Genomic DNA, 27,175 nt, shown 5'->3' with positions numbered 1-27,175 from the left:
CAACTCTTTAGTAAAAAGACAATCTGGCCTTATATGTACAGCATGCAATCTTTTCTAAAAGCCAAACTGTAATATTTAATACTACCAGTTGGATTGTTTCTCAAATGTGCCTATTTGAGTTCCTCCATTCAATGAACACTTCCCTCAGACGTGTAATTAGGCCCATTCTGAGAGAAGATGTGTTGATGTGCAGCATTTCAATATGCTGCAGCTCTTCTTAGTCATTTTGTGTATGAAATATCACATGTTCGTATTATTTCTAGAAGGCACGTGTTGAAAAGTCCCGAAATGTGATCTCCAGACCAGGCAGCCCCTGTCCGAACCCCTCAGTGCAGGTGAACGGAAGAGGCTTCCCTCCTTTATGAGACGTATTTGAGTGCAGGTGGAGAAGTGACCAATCAGAGGACAAGCAGAGCTTCTACCTGAGCAGGTATCACCCGTGTGAGGATTTTTAAAGCTGCTGTGCGTGTGTGTGTTCGGGCAGTCTATCGGACCCTTCTCACCTGAAAACCCCTCTGAAAACCGACAATAGAGCCAAAACACAACGATTATGGAGACTAGAGGTGTTCTGCTTTTGTGTTTCGCCTGCCTCGGCGTGTTTACCGGCGCTCTTGGCGATAAAACGGACATCTACGGGAAAGTCGTGGACTTGCTGGCTCCAGGTGAAGAGTACCTCACAGAAGATGCGCTTCTCTCGCTGTTTGAACGGCTGGAGAACCGTGTGCAGTGCTCCGGTGTGTCGTGTGGAAAGGTAGGATATATTTGCGGACTTTTGGAAAGGTCGAGGTTCAGCTCGCGCACACGGCGGGTGAGAGCTCGTGCGCTACAGCAGAGAGAACTAATCTGACTTGGCGCGTAAATCACTGTTTTAAAGCCTTATGAATATGAAACTTGAGTCTCATATAGGCCAAACAAGTTACTAAATCTACAAGTTACTAACTGTTTGAAAAGAACAAATCGTGCCTAAGAAGAGAAATCAGTGTTTCTGACGCACAGCTCATGAACCGATTGAACGTGTGTTGTAACCGGTTACGAAGTCTTTTGAGCTTTGCGCAATTTTAATCACCTTTAATCTCTTTTTGACCTTTCTTCCAAGTGGTCCTGTGCTGTGACGAATTACTTTTTTCAGTATAAATGACTTGAGATCGTTCAAAACCTGTTGGGCGCTTTTGGGACATGTTATCACAACGCGAACCTGTGGCATGTATCTGTATTCAAAATGTATATTTAAGTTCCTGTTTAAAAAAAAAAAAAAAATGTTATAAGATGTTTCACTAACGTTCCCATTAAATTCCAAAAACTTTATTTTCGAATGTTCTTTAACGGTTCAAACGTTTTAAAAACGTTTTTAGTTGGTTATATGAACGTTAAGGGAATATTCCATTAAATTCATTTTATAAACATTATGAAGAGTTACTTTTGAATGTTCTGAAATGAGGAGACTGTTTCAGGAAGAGGGAAAAAACATTAAGAACGTTGGAATGTTTTTGGAACATTCCATTTCATCATTTTACAAACATTTACTTTTAAATGTTCTCTGAATGTTCTAAAACAAGTGACAAAAAACTTTAGATGAATGTAAAATGTAATGATTCAGGATAAGAAGAACTTTTAAAAATGATAACATTGAACAAATAGTCTATCAACATTACTGGAAGAACATGTTCATAACTTTGTGCGAACCTTGCCAGAACATTAGTTCTAAGAACTTTTCTTAATGAGTAATTTAATATTTTAAAACAGTAAGCAGTTATGAAATGCTGTAAGGTTGCTTTGACACAACTTGTATTGTAAAAAGTGCTGTATAAATAATCTTGACTTGAAATGCAAAACTATTAATAAAACAACAATAACAAAAAAAAACTGCAAAAAACTTAGCCTTGACCTGAGTTTAGCCTTTCAGATAAAACCATATGTTAAAAAAGAGATAAAATAAGTCGATGCTTGCCTTTTTTTTTCTTTTTTCTTTTTTGTATTCACAAAATCTACATAATCATCTTGACCACCAAAAGTACTAGAAAAATAAGTTACTAAGGCCGTGACACATTTAGTCGTGTCTGCACTATAATGTAGACCTGTGTCATAAAATACATTACCATCATTAGAAATTATGATCAATAAACCTATGGTTTTTTGTTAACATTTTACACGTAATTTTACATATATTATAAAATATACTTTTACTGTTCAGAGAAGCCTTTGATCAAATGATTTGTTTAACATTTCTAGAATATATGTAAAGACCGATAACGCTGAACAAACAATCTATCAACATTATTCAAGGAACTTGTTTGTAACTTTGCGCAAACCTTGCCAGAACATTAGTTCTAAGAACTTTCCTTGATGGGTAATTTAATATTTTAAAACGGTAAACGGTTATGAAATGCAAAACTATTAATAAAACAACAACAACAACAACAACAACAACAACAACAACAACAAAAATGCATAAAACTTGTGACAACAATTTCCCCTTGACCTGAGTTTAACCTTTCAGATAAAAACAGTAAATGTGTGCCATTTTGATTTTATTGTATTCACAAAATCAATATTCTTGACCACCAAAAGCATTAGAAAAGTGTTTGTGTGATTGGGCTTTGACTCTTAAACTTTGTTACTAAGGCCGTGACACACTCTAGTTGTGTTGGCACTATATGAAATATATTACCATTATTAGAAATTATGATCAATAAACCCATGGTTTTCTGAAAAAATAAATATAATTCTGACAGAAATGAATGTTGTAAATGTTCTGGTGACATTTTAGTTCAAGTGACAAACTTTAAAAACAGCTCCCTTTGACCTGAGTTTAACCTTTCAGGTAAAATCAGTTATGTATATATAAAGATTAGAAATTTTTAAATGTATTTATTATTTCTTTATGTATTTGACAGTTTATTTAATCAGTGATCGTATAGGCACATGTTTTCTTTATTTTTTCTTTATTTTTTATAGAGGTGAAACTGTAAAATCCTAATAAATTACAGTGTGTCTCCACAATAGTAAGACACTTTCTAGAAATCTTTTTGTTATGTCTGTTTGATTTGTTTTTTGAGGACAGTGGTAGTTAATGTGTAAATATGTACCACAGTTATGAGATTTTGGCAGGAACTGTGTCGAGTTTTGCATGTCTGTATTTGTACATTGAACTCTGTATTACTTTAAACATTATTTTTATGTCGATTGGAGATTTGTGTTCCTCCATAAAAGTCTTTTGAAACATTTTTTAGTTGGATAAATATTAACTTTGTGTTATAAAGGTTTTAGGTTTGTTAGCAACAACACATTATTAGTTAACACAAGTTATTATTTTCAAACAGATTCAATTATGACCATCTAAGCTCATCTTCAAAATAAGTCATCTCAAATAAACAATTTTTTTAAGGCAAGAAGACACTAAATAAATTAGAAAATACTGTCAACAACCAGAAAAAAAAATAGAAAAGAAAACATCTAATTCCTAAAACCATTTCAGGCAAATGATATACAAACAAACTCCTCTATAACAATCTTCACAATACAGATATAGAATAAAGAATGAAGCCGTAAACTTAGAAGCAATAGTAAATTTGTACAAACAATTTTCACTCAGAAATTAGTAGTACATTTCGTAATTACAAAGAAACAGCGATGAACACATTGAAAAGAACCATGTTTAAAGTAGAAAGACTGTAATAGTATTTATTGTAAAACAATCCAGCAATGTAAATGTAAAACTTTGTAAAATCATTTTTTGCAGTTTAAAATCGACCAGTGAGTGAAAAACCAATGGCTTTGCCTGAAGTGTTTTGACTTCTATATAAAGCAGTTGCATTGAATACAAATGTGACTCTGGACCACAAAACCAGTCTAAAGTATAACTGGTTTATTTGTCAAAAATCATTCGGATATTAAGTAAAGATCATGTTCCTTGAAGATATTTTGTAAACTTTCTACCATAAATATATCAAAACTTAATTTTAGATTAGTAATTTGCATTGCTAAGAACTTTATTTGGCGACACTTTATAATAACTACACACTATGAATCACTAGTTAAGCATTGGTAAATAGTTAATTCATCTTTTATAAAGCATTATTCCTACATTAATACACATTTGTAAGCAGCTTATAATTACAGCTATAAATGCTTTATTCTTGGTTTATAAGCATCTGTATAATATGCTTAATAATTGTATTTTCATACTTTATTAAGGATCAGTTAATCATTTCCAAATTAAGCATTACATTATTTACAAACCGGTTAGTTAGTAGTAAGTGTTCATGAGATCATTTAGAAAGTGTTAGTAAATGATTCATAAACCATTTGAATGCAGATTTATACAATTATGTAGACATATATTAACAGTTAGTCTGTTGCTCTATTAACATATACTCCTACTGTAACTCATAATTAGATGGTTATAAAATATTTACTAGAAACAGAAAAAGGAAAACACAACACAGAGGGAAACATACCATAGAAATATTTATTTCAAGATGCAAAAGAAATGAAACCGTACAACTGTACATATTAATGAATATAAAACAATTTGATATAATAAAAAAAACATAATAAACCTCTGCAAAAAATGAAATGGTACGTGTTTTCCTTTTTCTGTTTAGAAGATAAATAAGCCTTTAAATCTAATTTGTAAACACTTTATAAGGCATAAATAGTCCTCACTTCAGATGAGCTCACAAAAACCACTAACTGACAGCTAGTAAATGTTTTATAACTACCTAAATTAATTATGAGTTACAGTAGGAGTATGCGTTAATAGAGCATTTATTAACACACTGACTAACTGTTAATATATGTCATGAACCACTTACAAATACTAACTTACCGTTTTGTAAATAATGTAATGCTTAGTTTAGGAATGATTAACTGACCCTTAATAAAGTATGAAAATACAATTATTAAGCATATTATTCAGATGCTTATAAACCAAGAATAAAGCATTTATAGCGTTTATAGGAATAATGCTTTATAAATTATTAATTAACTATTTTCCGATGCTTAATTAATGATTCATAGTGTGTAGTTATTATAAAGTGTTACCCTTTATTTGAACAACTTTAAAGGCGATTTTCTCAATATTTCTCAATAATCCTGAGTTTTCAGATTTTCAAATAGTTGTATCTCAACCAAATATTGTCCAATCCTAACAATCCATACATCAATGTGGAAACCTTATTTATTCAGCTTTCAGATTATGTATAAGTCTTAAAAAAAAAAAGATCTCTTATGACTGTCTTCATTTCCTCATCATCTTTCTGTCTCCTGTATATAGTGTCTTTCAGTGGATCATCTCTCTCAGCTGTTGAGTAACTACAGCAGCTCACAGGGGCTTCAGATGGAGGATTTCTTCACCGTGGCTCCTGGATTCTGTTTGTTCCTCAGCGCTCCGCTGGAGACCTGCAGGGCCGTACAGGAGGGTAGCTGGGCTGAAGAGACCGATCACTTCATCGAAACGCTCTACGGCCACGACCACAGCCATAACAGCACCACCGAACATCCTCCTCATGGAGACATCACTGAAAATGAGGGATTGGAGAAGATGTTTGACGATATAGAGAAATACTATCAGCCTGACACACATGAGGTCAGCACAACTTACTTATATTAGTCCTTAAGATTCATTTTTATTTTGTTAGCCCTCCCATCAAGTTAATTTGACCTACAGTTGATTTACAAATTGCTTAAAATACCGTTAAACTATGGTTTCATCTTTGGTTACTTTTTTCTCATTTAGGGTCATGAATGTACATGCAAAGTTTCAACAAGACTCAACACTAAAGAGTCTGATAAACATTTATTGTAGCTTGTCAAAGACTAAAATATGAAATACATGAGGACTTTAAGGTTTTCAGAAATCAATCAAGAAATCTGGTTCATTAGTTGAGTTTCACCGTTAAAAAATCTTCAATTTTGTCTGTGCAGATCATTTTAAACTTAAAACATGTTAAAGTTTTAGTAAGTTTATTGTTTAGGTAATTTTAATTAAATATAAATATAAATTAGAATATAAATTAGTAGTGTTGCCTTTATCGGCAACTAAGTGAATTTTTTTAAGATTTTGGTTTTTCTTTTATTTTAAGTAATGAAATTTTTTTTTTTTATGTTTTAGTTAAAAAAGACACTAAAAACAGAACATATTTATTGTAGCTTTTATATTTTATTTTATTTTTATTGTAAACTAACTAAATTCAACACTTTGAAAAAAGAAACTAAACACTAAAAAAACCTTATTGTTGTAGCTTCATTGAAATTCATGACTTAAAGTTTACTCGATACTAAGACTCATCTTCTGAATCATACAAAAAATATAACTATAACGATTTTATACATTTTATTTCAGTCAACTTTGTAGAAGCCTTTATAGTAGCTTTTATATTTGGTCACACTTTATATTAGGTGGCCTTAACTATTATGTACTTGAACTTATTTTTTTATCTAATGTACTCAATGCGGTCATATTGCATTGCAAAACACTTTTGCTTCTATTAAGGTGGGATATGGGTAAGGTTAGGGACAGGTTTGGTGGTTGGGTAGGTTTAGGGGTGGGTCAATAGTGGTAATGACAGAAATTAATTACAAATGTAATCACATATAGTTTTTTTTTTTAAAAGGTAAGTACAATGTAAAAACATGTATGTACACAAAAAGTACATTGTAACAAATGATTCATTTAAATGTAAGTACATAGTAGTTAAGGCCACCTAATGTAAAGTGGGACCTTATATTTTCTTTTATATTAAGGTAAAAAAAAGTATTGTTTTAGCTTTAATGATATCAACACTTGCAGCTAATTTTGATCATAAAAATATATATTGTTGTTTAATTAAGTTTATGTTTAAGTTATTTTATATATATATATATATATATATATATATATATATATATATATATATATATATATATCCATATAGATTTAGTTACTTCTTCCAGTTTTAGTGATTTTTATTACCTCAACGTAAAATACAAGAAAAAAAAATCTAAAGTCGAGTGACATGACTTGCCTTAAAGGGACATTGGTTTATGTACCACCAATGTTTTCTTTGAAGTTTTAGTTTCAGTTAATTAGATTTTCCACAAAAATTGGAAATTACGTCAGCACAGGGTAAAGTTAGTTCTGATACAGGTCTGTGCCTATTATATTAATATGCTCTTGTCTCAAATAATGATTCCAACCTTTTCTGTTTTGTCTGTTTTCCAAGTTGTTGTTATATAATCAACAAAGAACAAACATCTTACTTGTTTGTAATATATATGGGCACTCAGACCGCTGACTCGTCAAAATAATATGTGCAACATAGCACCAGCTATAGTTTCTGTTCTCCATTTCTGGTATATTTAAGCGTATTTTCTCAGTTTACTCAGTCATTTCCCTCGGATCACTACATAATGGTAAATTATGACAACATTTGACAGCATTTATATGCAAATGCACATTTTCCCAAGAATAAATTAAATGATTCTGAGTCCGGATGATGCATAAACTCAATACAACAACGTAATCCCGATCCAATAGTAAAAAAGCCATTAATCGGAGTCATCTCTTGTTTAGTATTACATTATTTTATTATGTATAGCACATTATACAACATACCATTATATTATAAGGATTAGATCATTATAAGGAGAGCAAAGTTTTTGAAGAACACAAAGTTTTTGAAGAAATGTTTGCTATTTTTAGAGTAAAACACCGGTGTATATATCGTAGTATCATAGTATCTATTTTGTAAAAATAGACTTTGAATCCGAACTTACTCTTGTTGAGTACGACCGCTGCTGTCACAAACTTTTACCCTGCAAGCGCCAATCCGGAAGCCAGAAATACGGAAGTGTGAAAAAGGCTAATTAAATCAAGACTTTAGGTTTCAAGGTAATGAATACAGAAAACATTTTTTATTTTAATGTTTTTTTTTTGTTTTGTTTTTTAGCTTTAATGAATGTTATCAACACTTTAAAAAACACTGAATACATTAAAAAGTCTTCAACCAGCTACAACAATGTTTAAAAAAATAAATTAGAACTTATCATTTAAGGAAAATTAAAGTTTTTTTATCTAATATAGTTTCACAGTAAAAAAAAAAAGTCAATTTTGTGTCTGTGCAACTACTTTTAAAATGTGTCAGTTTTAGTAATTTTGTTTTGTTAAGTCATTTTATTATCTCTTTAATATATTGATATAGATTGTATTAGTACAAAACTTAGTTTTAGTAATTGTATTACTTCAACTTAAAGTAAATGAAAATTAGAAATGTTGCATTTATTGGCAACTGAATTTCTTTAAAAAAATATTTTGTTTCTAGTAACATTTTTTTCATTGTTTTAGTATTAGTTAATGATATCAATACTTTAAAAAGCGCAAGAAATCGTTAAAAATAAACAGAAAAACTTTGCTTGTAGCTTCGCTTCACAAATCGTAGCTTGGCGAGAACTACGATTTAAAATACATGAGAACTTGTGAAATTTATGACTCAAAGTTTACTCAACTCATATTTAGAATCATTCCAGGAGGATCAAAAAAGAAAGAATATAGAGTCAAAAATAGAAATCTAACACAATAAAAAATGTGAAGTGTTTAATTTCTTACTTATTTAAAATTTTTCATCTCTGACATGCTGTAAAAGAGGTTTTCTGTTTTTTATATTAACAGAAACACAAAAGTTGTACGTTTTTGAACACACCAGGAGATTTGTTTTTTTTTATGCTGCTTGTGGTCATTTGTAAAGTAAATTCATGCAAAGGCTAATTGCTGCTTGACTTTTGCCATTGAGACTGACAGCAAGCCTCTTAAACTGCAATCCAAACTGACACATGATGGACGTTTGACGCTGACGGCAACATCTGTCTTGTGTTTATCTGTTTGTTTTAGCCCTGTCTCACTATGAAGGACATCCTGGAAGAGAGCAGCCATCAGGACGGCGATCACATGCACACAGAGCTGGACTCCGTGGTGGGAAACGTCCTCTATCACGCCCTGCGTGGAGACTGCATGAAAGCACATGACCTTCCTGAGCAGCAGTACTTCCTGGATTACATCTTCAGCCATTTCGGCACAGATGATCTTATGCTTCATGGTATGATGGTCTGAAAATCCTACAACAATCCTACATCTTTTGAGCAATACATTTCCTCAGACTCAGATTGTGACTCTTTACAATAAGGTGTCATTTAGTTAATGTATTAACATGAACGAGCAATGAACAATGCATTTATTACACTATTTCTTAAGGTTAGTTAATAAAAATACAGTCGTTCATTGTTTGTTCATGCATTCAGCGCATTATCTAATGTTAACAAACATCTTGTGATTTTAGTAATGCATTAGTATATTAATGTATATTCTTAGTTCATGTTAAGGGGAGACACTGCAGGCAAAAACAGTTTTTTCATGCACCTGTCAAGTTTGAGATTTTGGGCTTTTTGCTTTTTCATAAAGCGTTTTTTCAGACTAGTGGAAAGAAAACACCCATAAGACACAGTTAAGTGTTTCTTTTTATAGTATTTTATCTATTTGTGTCAGTAGAGTTCAATTACAATACACATTTTTAAAGGCTGTTTACTTAAAATGAGACTCCTACACTGAGCCATAAATCTCCACTTCAGTAGCACTTACACACACCAAACTTGACATTTTATTCCTGTCAATATCCTGAAGGTTTTTACAGAGGGATTTTTTTCATATATAATTTGCTTGATTATATACAACATTTGTATCCCTCCCCCTCCCCCCCAAAAATTGAAAATACATTGTTTTCTTTCTGTTTTATGTATTTTCTGAATTACGGAGTGACAAAATTAGACACCGAAAATTCCCTCTGTAAAAACATTTGACTCTAATATGTCAAAAAAATTAAACAAGAATTTTTAAACTGACTTCATCCAGTGTTTAGATGTTTGTAGTGGAACTGTATACAAATTAGTGCATATTTCATTAAATAATGCATTATTTACATATTTAAACCTAACATTTTAGAAAAATTGTAATACAAATATCAATGTAATACAAATATTAATGTAATCAATCAACTGGCCTAGTAAGGCGATAATTATCAGGGTTTTTTTTAACCCTATTTACCTGCAGTGTCTTGCCTTAACTAATAAATCCAAAAAAGCTTTAGTATTATTAACAAACTAAGTAATAGTAGTAGTTTTGATTTTTATATTCTCAGTTTTTCTTTTAATTTTAGTTAAAGATTCTCCATTTTATTTAAGTGTATATATATATATTTTTTTTAATAAAATTTGTTAAAACCTTCAAATGTTGCCTTGAATGGCAACTAACTTTTATGTGACCCAGGATCACAAAACCAGTCATAAGTGTTCATTTTTCAAAATGGAGATTTTTACATAATCTAAAGGCTGAATAAAAAGCTTTCCACTGATGTATGGTTTGCAAGAATACTGGAGGACAATATTTGTTTTGATACATGTATTGTAGGAAATGTACAAATATCTTAACTGAACATGATATTTACTTAATATCCTAATGATTTTTGCCATAAAAGAAAATTTTGGCTATTGCTAGAAATATATCCGTGCTACTTAAGACTGGTTTTGTTGTCCAGGGTCACATATATTATATATTTTTCTTTTTATTTAATTTTATTTCAAGTTAAACTTTATCAGGTTTTATTTTTATTTTTAGTTAGTAGTAATGAATATGTAAATAATGGAAATAAAATAAGGATATGTACTAAAATTATAGAAATTAAATCACTGAAAAAAGTTAATACAAATCACAAAAACAGAACAAATATACTAAAATAAACTAAAATTAAAATATAACAATACAAACTCATTCAAAATATTCTAAACTATGAATTAATTCTATTAATTCTAGAATTAATTCTAATTCTATTTCTTTGAAGTCTTTGGTTGTGCTAACTTTCATTGAATTAATGGTTTATTCTAAAAGTATTTTGTCTTTGTTTTATCACATGTGGTTTTTCAAAGCTGTGATGTAAAAGAACATCAGAGCTCTTGTCTAAACTTTTTTCCTTCAACAGAAAATTACCCACACATGTGGTTTCAAAGTTCTGCATCAGTATAATATTAGCTTTAATCCTGATCATGTTTTGTTTTGTTTTTTTTTTTGTTTTTTTTTTAAATAATATTATTCTTTTCAGATTTCGAAGGGCTTCTGACGGCTTTAAACCTGGGTGGAGGGGAACTTGACCATGACCATGAGAACCATGACCATGACGCTGAAAACCAGCACAGCAGAAACAGTCATGAGGATGTTCATCGAACCAACAGCAGCTGGGACACGGTAATCCTGCGAATATCAACTGTTATTTTCTCATACGAACCACTTAAATCTACACTGCTAGTCAAAAGTTTTAAACCAGTATGATTTTGTAGTCAAGTAATGTTTTTTTTGTTGTTGTTTTTTGTTTTTAAGACGTCTCTTCTGCTCACCAAGCTATTTATTTGATCTAAAGTACAGCAAAAACTGAAAAAAGTGAAATATTTTCACTATTTAAAATAACTGTTTTCTATTTGAATATTTTTTTTATGTAATTTATTCCTGTGATTTCAAAGCTGAATTTTTAGCATCATTACTCCAGTCACATGATCCTTCAGAAATTATTCAAATATTCTTATTTATTTGATCCAAAGTACAGCAAAAACTGTAACATTTTAAAATATTTTTACTATTTAAACTAATTTAGTGTTACATGATCCTTCAGAAATCATTCTAATATTCTGATTTTCTGCTCAAAAAACTATTATTATTATTATTTAGAAAATTTTCAGGTTTCTTTAATGAATAGAAAGTTCAGAATATTTTTTGTAACACTATAAATCTATTTATCATCACTTTTGATCAGTTTAAAGCATTCTTACTAAATAAAGTAGTAATTTCTATCATTTCTTTCCCCCAAAAAATAAAAGTTAAAAATAATACTGACTCCAGGCTTTTGAATTGTATAGTGTATAATGTTACAAAAGCTTCTTTGGTTCGGCATTTATCTAAAATAAATGTACTCGGCTATTTTAAAAATGTTTTAAAAATGTAAAATGTTTAAAAATGTATAATAATAGTAATAAAAACAGCAAATAAGCAGGTAGAATGATTTCTGAAAAGATCATGTGACACTGAAGACTGGAGTAATAATGCTGAAAATGTAGCTTTGATCACAGGAATAAATTACATTTAACAATATATTCACATAGATAACAGTTATTTTAAATAGTAAAAATATTTCTAAATTTGACTGTGGATCAAATTAATGCAGGCTTGGTGAGCAGAAGAGACTTCTTTAAAAAACAGTAAAAATCTTACTCTTCAAAATGATTTATTTATTTTTTTAATTTTATATGTGACCCTGGACCACAAAACCAGTCTTAAGTCGCTGGGGTATATTTGTAGCAATAGCCAAAAATACATTGTATGGGTCAAAATTATTGATTTTTCTTTTATGTCAAAAATCATTAGGAAATTAAGTAAAGATCATGTTCCATGAAGATTTTTTTGTAAAGTTCCTACCGTAAACCTATCAAAATGTAATTTTTGATTAGTAATATGCATTGCTAAGAACTTAATTTGGACAACTTTAAAGGTGATTTTCTCAGTATTTTGATTTTTTGCACCCTTAGATTCCTGATTTTCAAAAAGATGTATCTCGGCCAAATATTGCCCTATCCTAACAAACCATATATCAATAGAAAGCTTATTTATTGAGCTTTCATATGATGTATATATCTCAGTTTTGTAAAATTTGACCTTATGACTGGTTTTGTGGTCCAGGGTCACATATATCAATTTAAATTAACTTTTCATCAGTTCACAGGTTGTTGAACTATTAAGTCCATTTGGACACATAATTCATCTCACATATCATCAAAAAAGACAGTTATGGTAATAAATCAACTTTGATTGCATGCACAAGGGTTTTCTAGTACTGGAGTACATTACCTGTGTTGAATTTCATTGAATATTTCACTTTCTATCATTAAATTCCAATACTAGATTCTTCACTAAACCTTACAGCAGCATTAAAAACATGACTTTTCCTGTACATTCTGAAGGTTTATGGGGCATCATGGGAAATCTTTGCACGCCACAGAAATCCAATCATTTAGCCGTGGCAGTTGACGAAGAGAGCAATCATGTGGCTGTGCAAGAAATCATTACGAGGCCTGTAACGTGAAGTGTCAGCGGCGGTCGCTAATGTTTATTTTTCTTGATGGATGTTGTGACAGACGTCTCATCTGTCCACAGTCATAATCATAGTGAAATTAAGCACTACGTGTGCTGACGGACATCCAGCTCGTTTTTAATCATGATGAATACTTCCAATTTCTTTAAGCTCACGCGCCGTCTAAATAAGACCTGTCGTCTGACATCCGTGGAATTAATAATTCAGCAAACAGTAAATATGAGTGTTTCACGCGTGATTATGGGAGCAACGGCGCCGCTGTGGTGTGAAATGAAATATTAATGTGGAAATATGTTTTATGCATTCGTACATTTGCATGTCTCAGTGTGGATTCTGCTGTGCTTGCAGGCCTGCTTCAGCGCTGAGGACCTGTTGAGGATTCATCAGTTGAACTCTTCATCGCTGACCAGAGATCAGTTCACGCAGATCAGCCCTGCTCTGATTCAGCAGATCCTCAGCGGAGGCTGTTCTGTGACCACTCCTGAACCCGTGAGCCCGGATTCGCTCAGCACTGCCGAAAGTGAGTGTCCTCTTCATACGCTGTAAATAGTTCTCAGTAATTTGATGGTATGATAAATAATATAATTTTATTATTATATTATACGATTATATGATATAATAAATTACTGATATAATGTTAACTTTGTTCCTTAAAAAAAACACCATAATTGTAAAATCAAAGTTTGCATCATAAATGAAATTGGCTTTTCCATGAAACGTGGCTAATGCATGTGATCTCAAGAATTTCATGGAAAATATCTGGGTAGATCATATCTCAATTATCTTCTGCTTAAAGACAATCAGACCTATTTTGAAGTTTTTTCCCCCAATATAACATTGTTTTATTTGATATTAAAATATTGTAATATAGGTGCTTTAGAATACAGAAAATATTAAATAATGCTAAATGTTAATGTTAAATTATACAAATAGTAACAAATAATAAATATTACTTATAATGTTTTATAAAGAATAGAATTGTAAGTATACATCCATGTGATTTGAGATAACCTTATAGTTTTATTAATATTTGAATTATTTTTGTTGTAATATTTTTCAAATTTCAATTTAATTTTAAAGTTTTAGTTTTTGTTGTTAGTTACATTTTATTTCTAATGTTTTTTTACATGTTTCTATATATATCTATATAATTTTGTTAATTTTTGTTTTAGTTTTAGCTATTTAAGCACATTGTTAATATAAATATTTTTATTATGCTTTTTAATTTAATGTTTATTTTATGTAATAAAGATTTTTTTTTATGGTTTCATTTCAGTTTAGTTAAGTTAAAATACAAAAAATCCAAATGCTCTTGCAATATAGGCAATTTTTTGCACATATAATCTTTCTTTATTATTTTAGGCGGGGGAAATCAACCACACATTTTATTTAGAAAATTTTAGCCATATAGACAGTATTTAGTTTCATAAGAGATCTCAATATAAACTCATACATTACAGTTGAGGTCAAAAGTTTTCATCCCCCTTTCAGAATCTGGAAAAACTTTATTATTAAACCGCAATAAGAGGGCTCATACCAAATGCATGTTATAGTTTATTTTAGGGCTGTGTAGTTAATCGAAATTAACTTATGATTTGGGCTTCAAACAATAAATTTTTCAAATTTCAATTAATTTGAAAATACAGTCATCAAATTAAAACTTCTTTAGACTTGCATAAAAGTATTCAGTATCTTTTTTCTATCTTTAAATTAATCACTAATATAAAGTTTTGGAACCAGTCATAACCGTGTTAAATAATCATGATTACAATATTGACCAAAATAATTGTGATTATGATTTTTGCCATAATTGAACAGCCCCAATTTACTACTGACCTGAATAAGATATTTCACATAAAATATGTTTACATGTGGTACACAAAATAAAATAAAGCTGAATTTATAAAAATTACCCATTCAAAAGTTTACATTCCCTTTTTTCTCAATACTGTGTTGTTGCCTGAATGATCCACAGCTGTGTTTTTTTATTTAGCGATATTTGTTCATGAGTCTCTTGTTTGTCCTGAACAGTTAAACTGCCTGCTGTTCTTCAGAAAAATCGTAAATGTCCCATAAATTCTTTGGTTTTTCATTATGTTTGTGTATTCTGAACCTTTTCCAACAATGACTGTATGATTTTAAGATCCATATTTTCACACTGAGGATCATTACATAAGATTCAAATGCTCACTGATGCTCTAGAAGAAAAAAACAACCATTAAGAGCCGGGGGTGAAAACTTTTGAACCAAATGGAGATGTGTACATTTTTCTTATTTTTCCTAAATATTATATTTTTCAAGTACTGCCCTACTGTTTCCCAGAAGACAAAATAAGTTACAATCACACTGATCTTCAAATTCAAAAGGTTTTCAGCCCCCGGCTCTTAATGCAAGGTTTTTTCTTCTGGAGCATCAGTGAGCTTTTGAACCTTCTGTAATAGTTGCATATGAGTCCCTCAGTTAAAAAGGTGGTCCTTAGTGTGAAAAGATTAATCTCAAAATAATGGATTCATTATATATAGTTTTTATAGGATTTTTTGAACGGGGTCATTTTTTTATAAATTCAGCTATTATTTTTTCTTGAGGACTATATATCTTATTCAGGTCAGTACTAAATAAACACTAGCATGAAGTTTGTTTGATGCCTCTTATTTTGGTAAAATAATTAACATTTTGCAGATTCTAAAAGGGGGATGTAAACTTTTGACCTCAACTGTACGTTGTTCTCCATTTAATGTTTTTGAATTAAAAATACTGATTTAATTGCTAAAATAAAAATGAATTGTATTTATTGTGAATATCTACATTATATTTAACGAGACAATGCATATTTTTACTGTTTGCACCAAAGAATGAGAAAAAAAAAAACATTCATACACCTAAAGCGGAAAAGAAGTGAAACCGTTTTCTCAAAACAAACTTGATTCTGTCTGGATTGCCCATTATAAATCTCAGTGTGAATGAGTACTTGAAGAGAAGCGAGTAACACAAGCACAATGCTGTCGTTTATTCTGCTAGAAGAATGTGGTGTTGTTTATGTGTATGCTCACTGAAAGAGCTCTTTGTGTGAAGGATATGGATATGCCACGCTGGCCAACCTCATCATCTGTCTGATGTCCATGTTTGGGATCGTGGTGCTGCTGTTCTCTGCCTGTACGCAAGTGTTCGAGCTCTGCATCCAGTTCTGCATCAGTCTGGCTGTTGGGTCGCTGTCAGGCGATGCTCTGCTGCATCTGCTGCCCGCGGTGAGCAAACGCCTGCATTCAACACAGTACAGACAACTGATGGCTTTCTGCATCTTCTTGTAATCATAAAATGATGATTTTATGCTATAAAGCAGCTGCTATTGTTACAAACCAGCAGAGAAAATGGCTAAAAAATGTAACCACAGTATAAGAAAGCAAGAGATGGGCTTCTGAATGGAAGAAATAACAATAATCAACCTTATTCTCCTGAAATTTGTATTCGCTTTGAAAGATTTCTTAAAGGAAATTAATTATTTCATTCAGTAAAGAATGGCTGACAGTAAAGACATTTATAATGTTACAAAAGGTTTATAAATAAGTTTCTGTTCATCAAAGAATCCTGAAAAGTCAACATTGATAATAATCAGAAATGTTTATTGAACAACAAATCAGCATATTAGAATGATTTCTGAAGGATCATGTTGCACTGAAGATTGGAGTAATGATGCTGAAAATTCTGCTTTGATCACTGCAATAAATTACATTTTTAAATTATTTTCAAAAAAGAAAGCAGCCCTTTTTATTTTACAATATTACTGCATTAAAAACCAAAACAAATGCAGCCTTGATTAGAACAAGAGCCTTCTTTGCAAAACATGAAAACATTTTACCCACCCCAAAGTTTTTGTCACTAAAACATCTAGACAATTCGTTTTAGTCTTACCCAAAGCTGTATTTGCATGATTGGAGGCAGCTGATAACTCTACTGTTTAAATGACTTGATTTGCCTACATGACTGGTTCTTTTCATACATTTGCATCTTCAATCCCAATTGCAAGTGTTAAATCATTTAGTGTTCTGAACTAGACAAAAATGTTATTTATAAAAAAATATATATTTTAATAAACGTAAAATACTAAAAGTATTATGACAAATCTTTTATGTGAAGTAGAATTATATGCTTATGTTATTTTAGTATCATTAAGATATTTTTGATTTTCCTGTTTGATTTCAGTTAGTTTTATTATTATTATTTTTTTAAATATTGTATTTATATTTTATTTCTTTGTTCTATTCTATTCATCTGTTTTATTTCAGTTTTAGGTTATTTTAGTACTTAAAGTTACGGTACAGTTGTGGTCAAAATTTTACATTTACACCCCCCCCCCCCCTTTCAAAATCTGCAAAATGTTTATTATTTTACCAAAATAAGAGGGGTCATAGAAAATGCATGTTATTGTTTTAGTACCAACCTAAGTAAGAAATCTTTTAAACGACCCTGTTCAAAAGTTACTTAATACTTAGTACTGTGTTGTTACCTGAATGATCCACAGCTGTGTTTAGTGATAGTTGTTAATTTTTCTGCTGTTCTTCAGAAAGATCCCTCAGATTCCACAAATTCTTTTTTTTTTTTTTTGCATTTTTGTGTATTTGAACCCTTTCCAGTGTATGTCTGTATGATTTTGAGATCCGTCTTTTCACACTGAGGACAACTGAGGGACTCATATGCAACTATTGCAGAAGGTTGAGATGCTCACTGATGCTCCAGAAGAAAAAAACATACATTAAGAGCAGGGAGTGAAAACTTTTGAACAGAATGAAGATGTCTATATTTCCTTATTTTGCCTAAATATCATATTTTTTTATTTATTACTGACCTTTAGAGGCTGCAGAGGATAGTTACATGTTTTCCAGAAGACAAAAAAGTTACTTTATCCTGATCTTCACATTAAAAAAAGGTTTTACACCCCAGCTCTTAATGCATCATTTGAGTCCCCAAAGTGTGAAAATATGGAACTCAAAATCATACAGTCATTGCTGGAAAGGGTTCAAACACAAAAAAATACTGGACAGACCAAAGAATTTGTGGCACCTGAAGGAGTTTTCTGAAGAACAGCACGCAGTTTAACTGTTCAGGACAAACAAAGGGCTCATGAACAACAATCACTAAACAAAAAAACACAGTATTAAGGATCAAGTGTATGTAAACGTTTGAACAAGGTAATTTTTATGAATTCATCTATTATTTTTCCTTGTGGACTATATGTAAACATCTTTTATGTGAAATCGTATTCAGGTCAGTGCTAAATAAGCAATAGCACATTTTGATTGATCCCTCTTATTTTGGTAAAATAATTAACATTTTGCAGATTCTGAAAAGGGGATGTAAACTTTTGACTCAACTGTAAATGTAAATGAGAAAGGATACCTTGGTAACTAGCTGAGATAAAATGAGTTTGTTTGTTTTTAAATTCATTTTAGTTAATGTTTATTTTATTTCAAGCAATGATATCAGTTTCTCATCATTTAATCTTCTTATTAGTACCAGCCATCCCAAATCATGACTAGTGCTGCCAAAATGCAGGTTAATCTTTAACTCTGAATAACTCTGAAAGGGCAAAAGAGCGTATATTTTATATTTCATATTGCTGACATGTCAAATTTTGCATGCAACGTTTTCGCTTTAGCCTTCATCTCACCCTCAATATCTCTCTCAATCACCCTCCGATTGCTCTTCGGCTTGGTATCTTCTGAAAGCTCACAGAAGGCTCAGTTTTCTGGTTTAACGGGGCAGAATGGGTCTCGGCGGCAGGCCTGGCACCCGTTATTTCCCCTGAGCGCTGACATCGCCCACGTTCCCTCATCCGTTTAGATCCGTGTCAACATAACTGCAGCCCTGTCACGCCATGTCATCGCCCTGAGTGGAAAATAACCGGATTGCTGAGAGAAACAGAGCTCGCTTATTGAGTGCAGACAGGAATTACTATACAGCGCTGCTGGGAAATCAAAGCACAATCAAAGTTTCCAATCGGCGTTAATGTCGTTTTGTCTCTCTGCAGTTCTTAGGCCTCCACGTTCACGAAGACGGACTCGATCACGATCACTCGGAGGTCAACTATGACTATGTGTACAAACTGCTGGTGCTTGTTGCAGGCATCTATTTCTTCTATCTGATGGAAAGCATCTTCTCCATCATCAATCGCGGGGAACATCAGCTTCATCATGATGAAGTGAGTCTTTCGTGCTGTTTGAGAATAATGTCAGGGCCAATTATAAATCCATGGCCTGACCGCTAACATGCTGTTGTGTTCACAGGAGGAGTCTGATGTTCATCACTGTGATCACGGCAAAGTCCTGCAAATGTTCCAGCGAGAGAAACAGAAGAAACACTCCAACTCACAGGCCGATCTGGTGAGACAATCACACTGAAACCCAATTTTAAAAGCTAAGAAAAGCAGATAAAATCTTTGCTAGAGAGTAAACGAATACTAATGAAGTCTGAATTCAGAAACAGTTTTTTTTAGCATCATTGATATATGTAACCCTGGACCACAAAACCAGTCATATGGTTAAATTTTACAAAACTGAGATATATACATCATATGAAAGCTCAATAAATAAGCTTTCTATTGATGTATAGTTTGTTAGGATAGGACAATATTTGGCCGAGATACATCTATTTGAAAATCTGGAATATAAGGGTGCAAAAAAATCAAAATACTGAGAAAATCACCTTTAAAGTTGTTCAAATTAAGTTCTTAACAATGCATATTACTAATCAAAAATTACATTTTGATAGGTTTACAGTAGGAATTTTACAAAAAAATCTTAATGTAACATGATCTTTACTTAATTTCCTAATGATTTTTGACATAAAAGAAAAATCAATAATTTTGACCCATACAATGTATTTTTGGCTATTGCTACAAATATACCCCAGCGACTTAAGACTGGTTTTGTGGTCCAGGGTCACATATATAATTTTAGTTACTATTATAGTTAAAACACTTTTTTTGTAATGTTTATATATATATATTTTCTGAAAAGAAAATTTCATAGATGTCAAATCAATTAATTGCGATTAATCACAAACCAAAAATAAAAGTTTGTGTTAAAATAATATATATATGTGTCTATACTGTTTGTATTTATATATATTTGTATATATAAATGTATACACATATCATGTAAACACAAACTTTTATTTGGGATGTGATTAATCACGATTCATCGATTTAACAGCACTAGAAAATATAAAAATTAACAAATTATATGAATGTTGTTTATATAAAACATTCATAATATAATTATATAAAAACTCACCTTTATTTTGGATGTAAATAATCGAGTTGACAGCACTATTACTTTCTGTTTTCATTTTAATTTTAGTTCAGTTTTATTACTTCTGTTTAATTTGTATTTTTGTCTGTTTTACATTTTTTAAGTATGTATATATAGGGTTTTTTTATTATTTCACATTCACAATTATTTAACATTTATTGTATTTCAAGTATTGAATTTAATTTTGTTTAAATCACACTGAAACCCAATTTTAAAAGCTAAGAAACGCAGATAAGAGTCTTTGCTAGAGATCAAAGTAATACTAAAAGAGTCTGAATTCAGAGCTTTGTTGTAGCATCATTGATATATATATATATATATATATATATATATATATATATATATATACACACAATATAATAGTTACTATTATAGTTATAACACTTTTTTTATATTTATATCATTTTAAAATTTAAGTTTACTAGTGCTGTCAAATTGATTAATCACGATTAATCGCATCCAAAATAAAAGTTGGTGTTGACATATTATATGCGTGTGTCTACTGTGTATATTTATATGTATAAATATATAAATATATACACATATTATGTAAAAACAAACTTTTATTTTGGATGTGATTAATCGTGATTAATTGACTTGACAGCACTATTACTTTTTCATTTTAACTTTAGTTCAATTTTACTACTTTTGTTTAATTTGTATTTTTGTCTGTTTTACATTTTTTAAATATGTATATATAGCTTTTTATTAATTATTTCAATTTTAGTTATTTTAGTACTTAGAGTTAAATGAAAATGAGAAATGTTGAGAAAAGGTTAAGTTGTTTTCATATTTTATTTCAGAACATTGATTGTATTTCAAGTATTGAATTAAATTTTTTAAGGTTTTAATTTCAGTTACTTAGTTAAGTTTTTGTTGCATGTATATATTTATATTCATAGAATTTATATTAACTATAAATATATTTAATGTATAAATGTAACATTTTCTTAAATATATAGATGTATGTATTTATATATACATAACATAATATATAATTGTGATTAATCATTGCCCAGCACTAGTTACAATACATTAATAACCCTGTTCAGACATTTAAAGATGGTAACAAAATGCAATATTTAAATGCTTTGAGTGTAAATATTGTAGTTCTTTAAACAAAAAATATAAATTGCATTCACACATAAATTTACTTAAATATTTTCTGAACATCTATATTTGTGACGTCTTGTATTATTACTTTATGAATCATTTTAATTCAATTAAATACTAAGCATTTTATTTAAAATAATAATGATTTATCTGAAAATCGGTAGTTATCTAGTAAGTTTGTTGTTTGTAAGTCATGTGTCTTGTGTTATTACTTCAGGAACAATATTTAATTAATTCATTAATAATTAATAATTGTATATATTTATTTATTTAATCGTTATTGTTGTAGGTGGATGCCGAAAAAAATGAGAATTCCTTTCTGGCACCTGTCAGCCACAGCAGAGGTAATTTTGCCCAGCTTTGAGTTCATGATATATTACTAAAACAGACAACCTATCAATCACACATCTATCTAAGGGAGGCAAATTAGGTGTTTGGTGCAAATGAGATTTGGGTTAATAATATCCCCATAGGCCACTAGTAAAAGCTGTCATGCATTTTAACAGTCATTGTCATCTCTTGTCTCTCAGAGCAGCGTTTGCTTCCCTATATGATCACCATTGGAGACGGCATCCATAACTTTGCGGACGGTCTGGCAATCGGTGCAGCTTTCTCCATCTCGTGGCGATCCGGTCTGGCCACATCTCTGGCTGTGCTCTGCCATGAGCTGCCACATGAGTTAGGTGAGCAGCATAATAATGTTTGACATTTATATAGATAAATTCTCAACAGAGATGCACACACAGACGCATACATAAACTACAACACATAGTGAGCTGTCTACTGCACATATAGGGAGCCCTGCAGTGGAAACTAGGTGAGTAAAGTTCACTAATGAACATGGAAGATGGTTAGAAAATGCCTTGAAGTAGAGTTGGGGTCTTGTACTCGGACTCGAGTGCGGTCTCAAGTACAATGTTAAGCGGACCCGGACTTGTCATGGACTCGGATGCATTTTGACTCGGACTCGAGCTTTTCGGACTCTTGAATTATTGCCCAGTCCAGGGAGAGTTGACGGAAATTTTACTGACTCGATGCATTATTATGAAAGTGACATTCAGTATTCGCATGTTAATAAGTCTTGCCAGTACTTGAAAGCCAGCTGGTTTCTTTGCATACACAAACACCCAAAGCGTGCTCACCGAAAGCGCCTCTCAGTCAGCGTGCAAATGCTGAATTAAAGTTTTCTTTTGCATGTTATTGCTACACACTTACAAGAAAAGTTATGTCAAGATGCACCGTCTTGGAGAGTATTCATGCAAATGCAGTCGGTTTTGCCTTGAGTGAATTTGAACAGTTGAGAGAAATACAGATGTGTCAAAATATATGATCTGTGCGTCCGGTCTTAAAGCGACAGCAATGTAAACCTGCTGCTCAAGACTGCGTCATATTACATTTACCTATTTGATCTCACAATTCACAATTTTTTTTAAAATGTTGTTTATATGTTGTATTTCTGACTCTATAACTCAAATTAACTCAAAAGAAGCAAGTTTGTTAGTTCTGAGGGGAAAAATGTCAGAAGTGTGGGATTTAAACTCAAGATTTTGAGCTCAGGGGAAAAGGGAGAATGTAATTTCTTATCAAAATTGTGAGGTATAATCTCGTAATTGTGAAAATAAAGTCAGAATTTTGAAATATAAACTCAAATTTACTTTTTTTTACTCTTTTATTCCATGGCCTCCGTAGACTGCTACTTAAAAACTGTCCCCTCACAGCCTCATTTTCATCCAAGAAAAAAAATTTAAATGCCATCTACCCTGTCTAAGGTCTTACCATTCATCATATAAAACCCAAAACACAGCCACAATCAGATTTAAGAGGTGAATTTTCTGCTCCTCAGGTCTCATTCACTAAGCTTCCTACCCACCCGTTGAATTTTACACTTACTATATCACAGCAAATAAAGTCAACTCCTGTCCTCTCCTTTAATTTTTCACATTCTAAAAGCTGTTTCACTCTGAAATATGTCACAATGCATAAGCTATAACTTCTGTTACATGACTTTAAAGTTTGCTGAGCAGGACACTAATTATGAGATGGTGTGAAAATATGCAGTAGAGGTTTGCTTTTTTTACATTTAAATTGTCATTGCCTTATTCTAGTTGTAAAGGTTAAAACAAGGTTAAGATACTGACAAACAGTAGTGTTTAGTTGGACTCGGACTCGAATGGTTAAAGACTCGGACTCGACTTAGGTTTCAATCATGTTTCTAGCGTGATTAGCATGTTGATTGCATGTTTTAGGCATAATTTGTTTGTTTGTTTGTTACTAACATGTTTTGTAGCATGATTATCATGTTGCTACCATGGTTTTTGCATGATTAATATTTTGTTAGCATGTTTTTAGCATTATCAACATGTTGCTACTGTAGCATTCTTCCAGCATGATGTTACCATGTTGTTTTTAGCAACGTGCCTCTACAATGTTTCTAGCATAACGATGTTGTTGGCATGTTGGTAACATGTAGCTAGCATGATTAGCAGGTTGCTAGTATGTTTTTAATAGGATTAGTATATTGCTAACATGTCTTTAACATGATTAGCATATTGTTAGCATGTTGCTAGCATGCTTTTAGGATTATTCACATTTTTCTAGCATGGTTATGGTATGATTATCACTTTGCTGTTTTAGTGTGTTGTTAATGTGATTAGCATGTTATCTAGGGATAGTCATTAAGCTTTGTTAGTAATAGATGGCTTAAGCAAAAGTTTTCACCAAAATCGCCAAAAATTTCTGTACAAAAGTTTTGACCCCCTCAATGAAAGTCTGTGGGATTTTTGGTGATTTTGATAGTCTGGTTTTTAAAAACCATAAGCCGGATCAGTTAGAAAAGATATAGCAACTAACTTAAGAACAGTTCTGACCCAAGTTTGGTGGTTGTAGCTTTAAAGCTTTAGGAGGAGATACTGACTACATTTTGACTTAGAAGAAGCTAAAATACTTTTTCAACATAGAGTTTTGTGTTAACTTTAATAAGCATAAACTTTAATAAGCATAAAATATGCAACATTTTTTCATTCAAATCCCAAAAAAATGTATTATCTGTATTGTATTGTAAACTATTTTTACAGTTTCAAAAAACTGGTTCTATGTGAATATATGTTCAAATGTAATTTTTTCCTGTGATGCAGTGCTGTATTTTCAGCATCATTACTCCAGTGTTCAGTGTTACATGATCCTTCAGATTACAGTTCTGTCAACAAGTGCTGACCAGCTATTAGTCACTGCTGAAGGTCTTTGTGAAAACATCTGAGCAGGGGTTTCAATAAAAGGTCTCTTCACGTTTCCTGATGTGAGTCACGAATGTCCCAGATAAGCACAGATAGATGCTGATTAGTTCATAACCGCACCCTTTTAGTTTATGAGTTCCTCATGCTTTCTGCACACATGAGATTTGTCCTCGTGAAAAATCCTGTGGTTTGCTTCTCCTGTTTTACAAAAAATAGTTACACCTCTGTGGGCTAAAATATTCATTTTATTTAACTTTTTTAAATTGTAACATTATTTTCATGAAGAAACTTGTTCGGAAATTTCACAAATATAAGCGAGTTCAAAGTTTCTCAAATTTAAGCATCTGAGAAGAAGAAAGCATCATCTGAATATATTTTTTCTTGTCTCAGGTGATTTTGCGATCTTGTTGCACTGTGGTTTGTCTGTCAAGAGGGCTCTGCTGCTGAACGTGGGCAGCTCTCTCTCCTCCTTCATCGGCCTGTACATCGCGCTGTCCGTCTCCACAGAAACGGTTGCTACGGAGTGGATTTCGGCTGTCACCGCAGGCCTCTTTCTGTACGTTGGTCTGGCAGACATGGTACGTTACAGTCTATTCAGTCTAAAATGTTAGTGCATTATCTAGCTGTGAACAGTTTGCTCTTTCAAACTTCTCAGCATGCTTATCAACAGCAGCTCTGAACTTACATTGACTTAACTCTGTTTTTGTTGTCTAGCTTCCCTCTCTGATTCACGTGGACAGTAAAAGACCTTGGCTGGTATTTTTCCTGCAAAATCTGGGACTTCTGTGTGGTTGGGGCATTTTGGTGCTCTTGTCCTTTTATGAAGACCAAATAGGGGTCTAAACAGTTTATTTGTGCCTTGTTCCTATACATCTGTCTGTGTAACTACTGGAACATACATTTTAAAACAACACTTTGGATGAAAAAACCTGCAGTTTAGAAGTCAACTGTGTGCACCTTAAAGCAAAGAAAATGTTTGCACCTTTTCTAGATTCATTACTCAATATAAATCAATAATTCAGTTCACTCAAGATGAGATGTAAGGCTTTTTTAATGTAGCTGTTGTCTTTTAAATGTTATTTTTATTAGTAAATATTTCTCTACTGTATTTTTTAAATAATATTTTTAGGATCAAAGATCATAGTAATATATATGTTATACCTGATATGAGGCAGTGATTAAATTCTGCTTTTTCAGAAGAATTTTGTGTTTGGCTAAACGTCTGATGTGTTTTTATAGAAATGAAATAAGTTGATAAATCTAAACAAATATTTGTCTCCCAGAAGTCCTTCACTTATAGATATTACATAAATAGCGGTCATAGTGCATGAGAACACAATCTCTGATTTCATAAACTGCAAGTCTTAAGAGTCTACTCAGCATTAAGTGTGTGTGTGTGTGTGTGTGTGTGTGTGTGTGTGTGTGTGTGTGTGTGTGTGTACCTGGTATTCATCACGTTGTGGGGACCAAATGTCCCCACAAGGATAGGAATACCAGTAAATTTTGACTTTGTGGGGACATTTCTCAGGTCCCCATGAGGAAACAGATTTATAAATCATGCACAATGAGTTTTTTTGATGAAGTAAAAGTGTGCACAATCTCCTGTGAGGGCTAGGTTTAGGTGTAGGGTAGGGTTAGGGCGATAGAAAATACGGTTTGTACAGTATAAAAACCATTACGCCTATGGAATGTCCCCATAAAACATGTAAACCAGTGTGTGTGTGTGTGTGTGTGTGTGTGTGGTGATATGAGCTGATGACGTCCTTGGGTCAAACTCTAAACAGCGGGTTCACCGCGTTTATCTAGCATTACTGAACTAAACCACACCTCACAACCTCAAGACAAGCTCAGCAGAACCACAGGATGATTACAGACTAAAATAACCTTTACTCACAAATACAGAGTGGCATCTGCAAAACGCAGGAAAATGCTCTTATGGTATATGTTTAAAAATAGACAAGGATGTATGGATGGATAGACAAACAGATGAATGGATGGATAAATGGATAGATGAATGAGTAGATGGATATACAGGTGGATAGATAGACAGACCGATAGATGAAAGATAGATAGATGGATGAATGGATAAATGGATGGATAGACAGACCGATGGATGGATGATAGACGGATGGATGGACTGATAGATGGACAAGCGAATGGATGGATGGATGGATGGATGGATGGATGGATAGATGGACGGACGGACAGAAGATGAGTGGATGGATGGATTAATAGGTGGATAGACAGAAGGATGGATGGTTGGATGGATGGATGGATGGGTGGATGGGTGGATGGATGGACAGATGGAAGAGCAGATGGTAGGATTGATGGATAGATATATGGATGGATGAATAGATGGGCA

The 27,175-nt window shown here is 32.0% G+C and overlaps 1 protein-coding gene across 1 annotated transcript; it reads left to right on the top strand.

Moving 5' to 3' along the window:
• Positions 1-483: 483 nt before the first annotated feature.
• On the top strand, positions 484-26,076 carry slc39a4 (solute carrier family 39 member 4). Its single transcript, XM_073822352.1, has 12 exons — positions 484-751; positions 5,276-5,587; positions 8,867-9,071; positions 11,124-11,266; positions 13,509-13,680; positions 16,233-16,405; positions 19,186-19,356; positions 19,442-19,537; positions 21,870-21,924; positions 22,111-22,263; positions 25,204-25,391; positions 25,528-26,076. The coding sequence occupies exons 1-12, from the start codon at positions 551-553 to the stop codon at positions 25,654-25,656; spliced, it is 1,998 nt and encodes a 665-aa protein (XP_073678453.1). The 5' UTR covers positions 484-550; the 3' UTR covers positions 25,657-26,076.
• The last annotated feature ends 1,099 nt before the right edge of the window (positions 26,077-27,175 follow it).

This window comes from Garra rufa, chromosome 17 (assembly GCF_049309525.1).
Source record: "Garra rufa chromosome 17, GarRuf1.0, whole genome shotgun sequence".
NCBI lineage: Eukaryota > Metazoa > Chordata > Actinopteri > Cypriniformes > Cyprinidae > Garra > Garra rufa.
Note: the sequence above shows the minus strand (reverse complement) of the source record. Positions and strands in the feature narration are given on the sequence as shown.

Excerpts from the sequence above, each read along its gene's own strand:
- slc39a4 (XM_073822352.1), top strand. The coding sequence starts at position 551 with ATGGAGACTAGAGGTGTTCTGCTTTTGTGTTTCGCCTGCCTCGGCGTG. Across the intron at positions 22,264-25,203 it reads TGAGCTGCCACATGAGTTAG|GTGATTTTGCGATCTTGTTG; the intron begins GTGAGCAGCATA and ends TTCTTGTCTCAG. Across the intron at positions 25,392-25,527 it reads ACGTTGGTCTGGCAGACATG|CTTCCCTCTCTGATTCACGT; the intron begins GTACGTTACAGT and ends TTTGTTGTCTAG.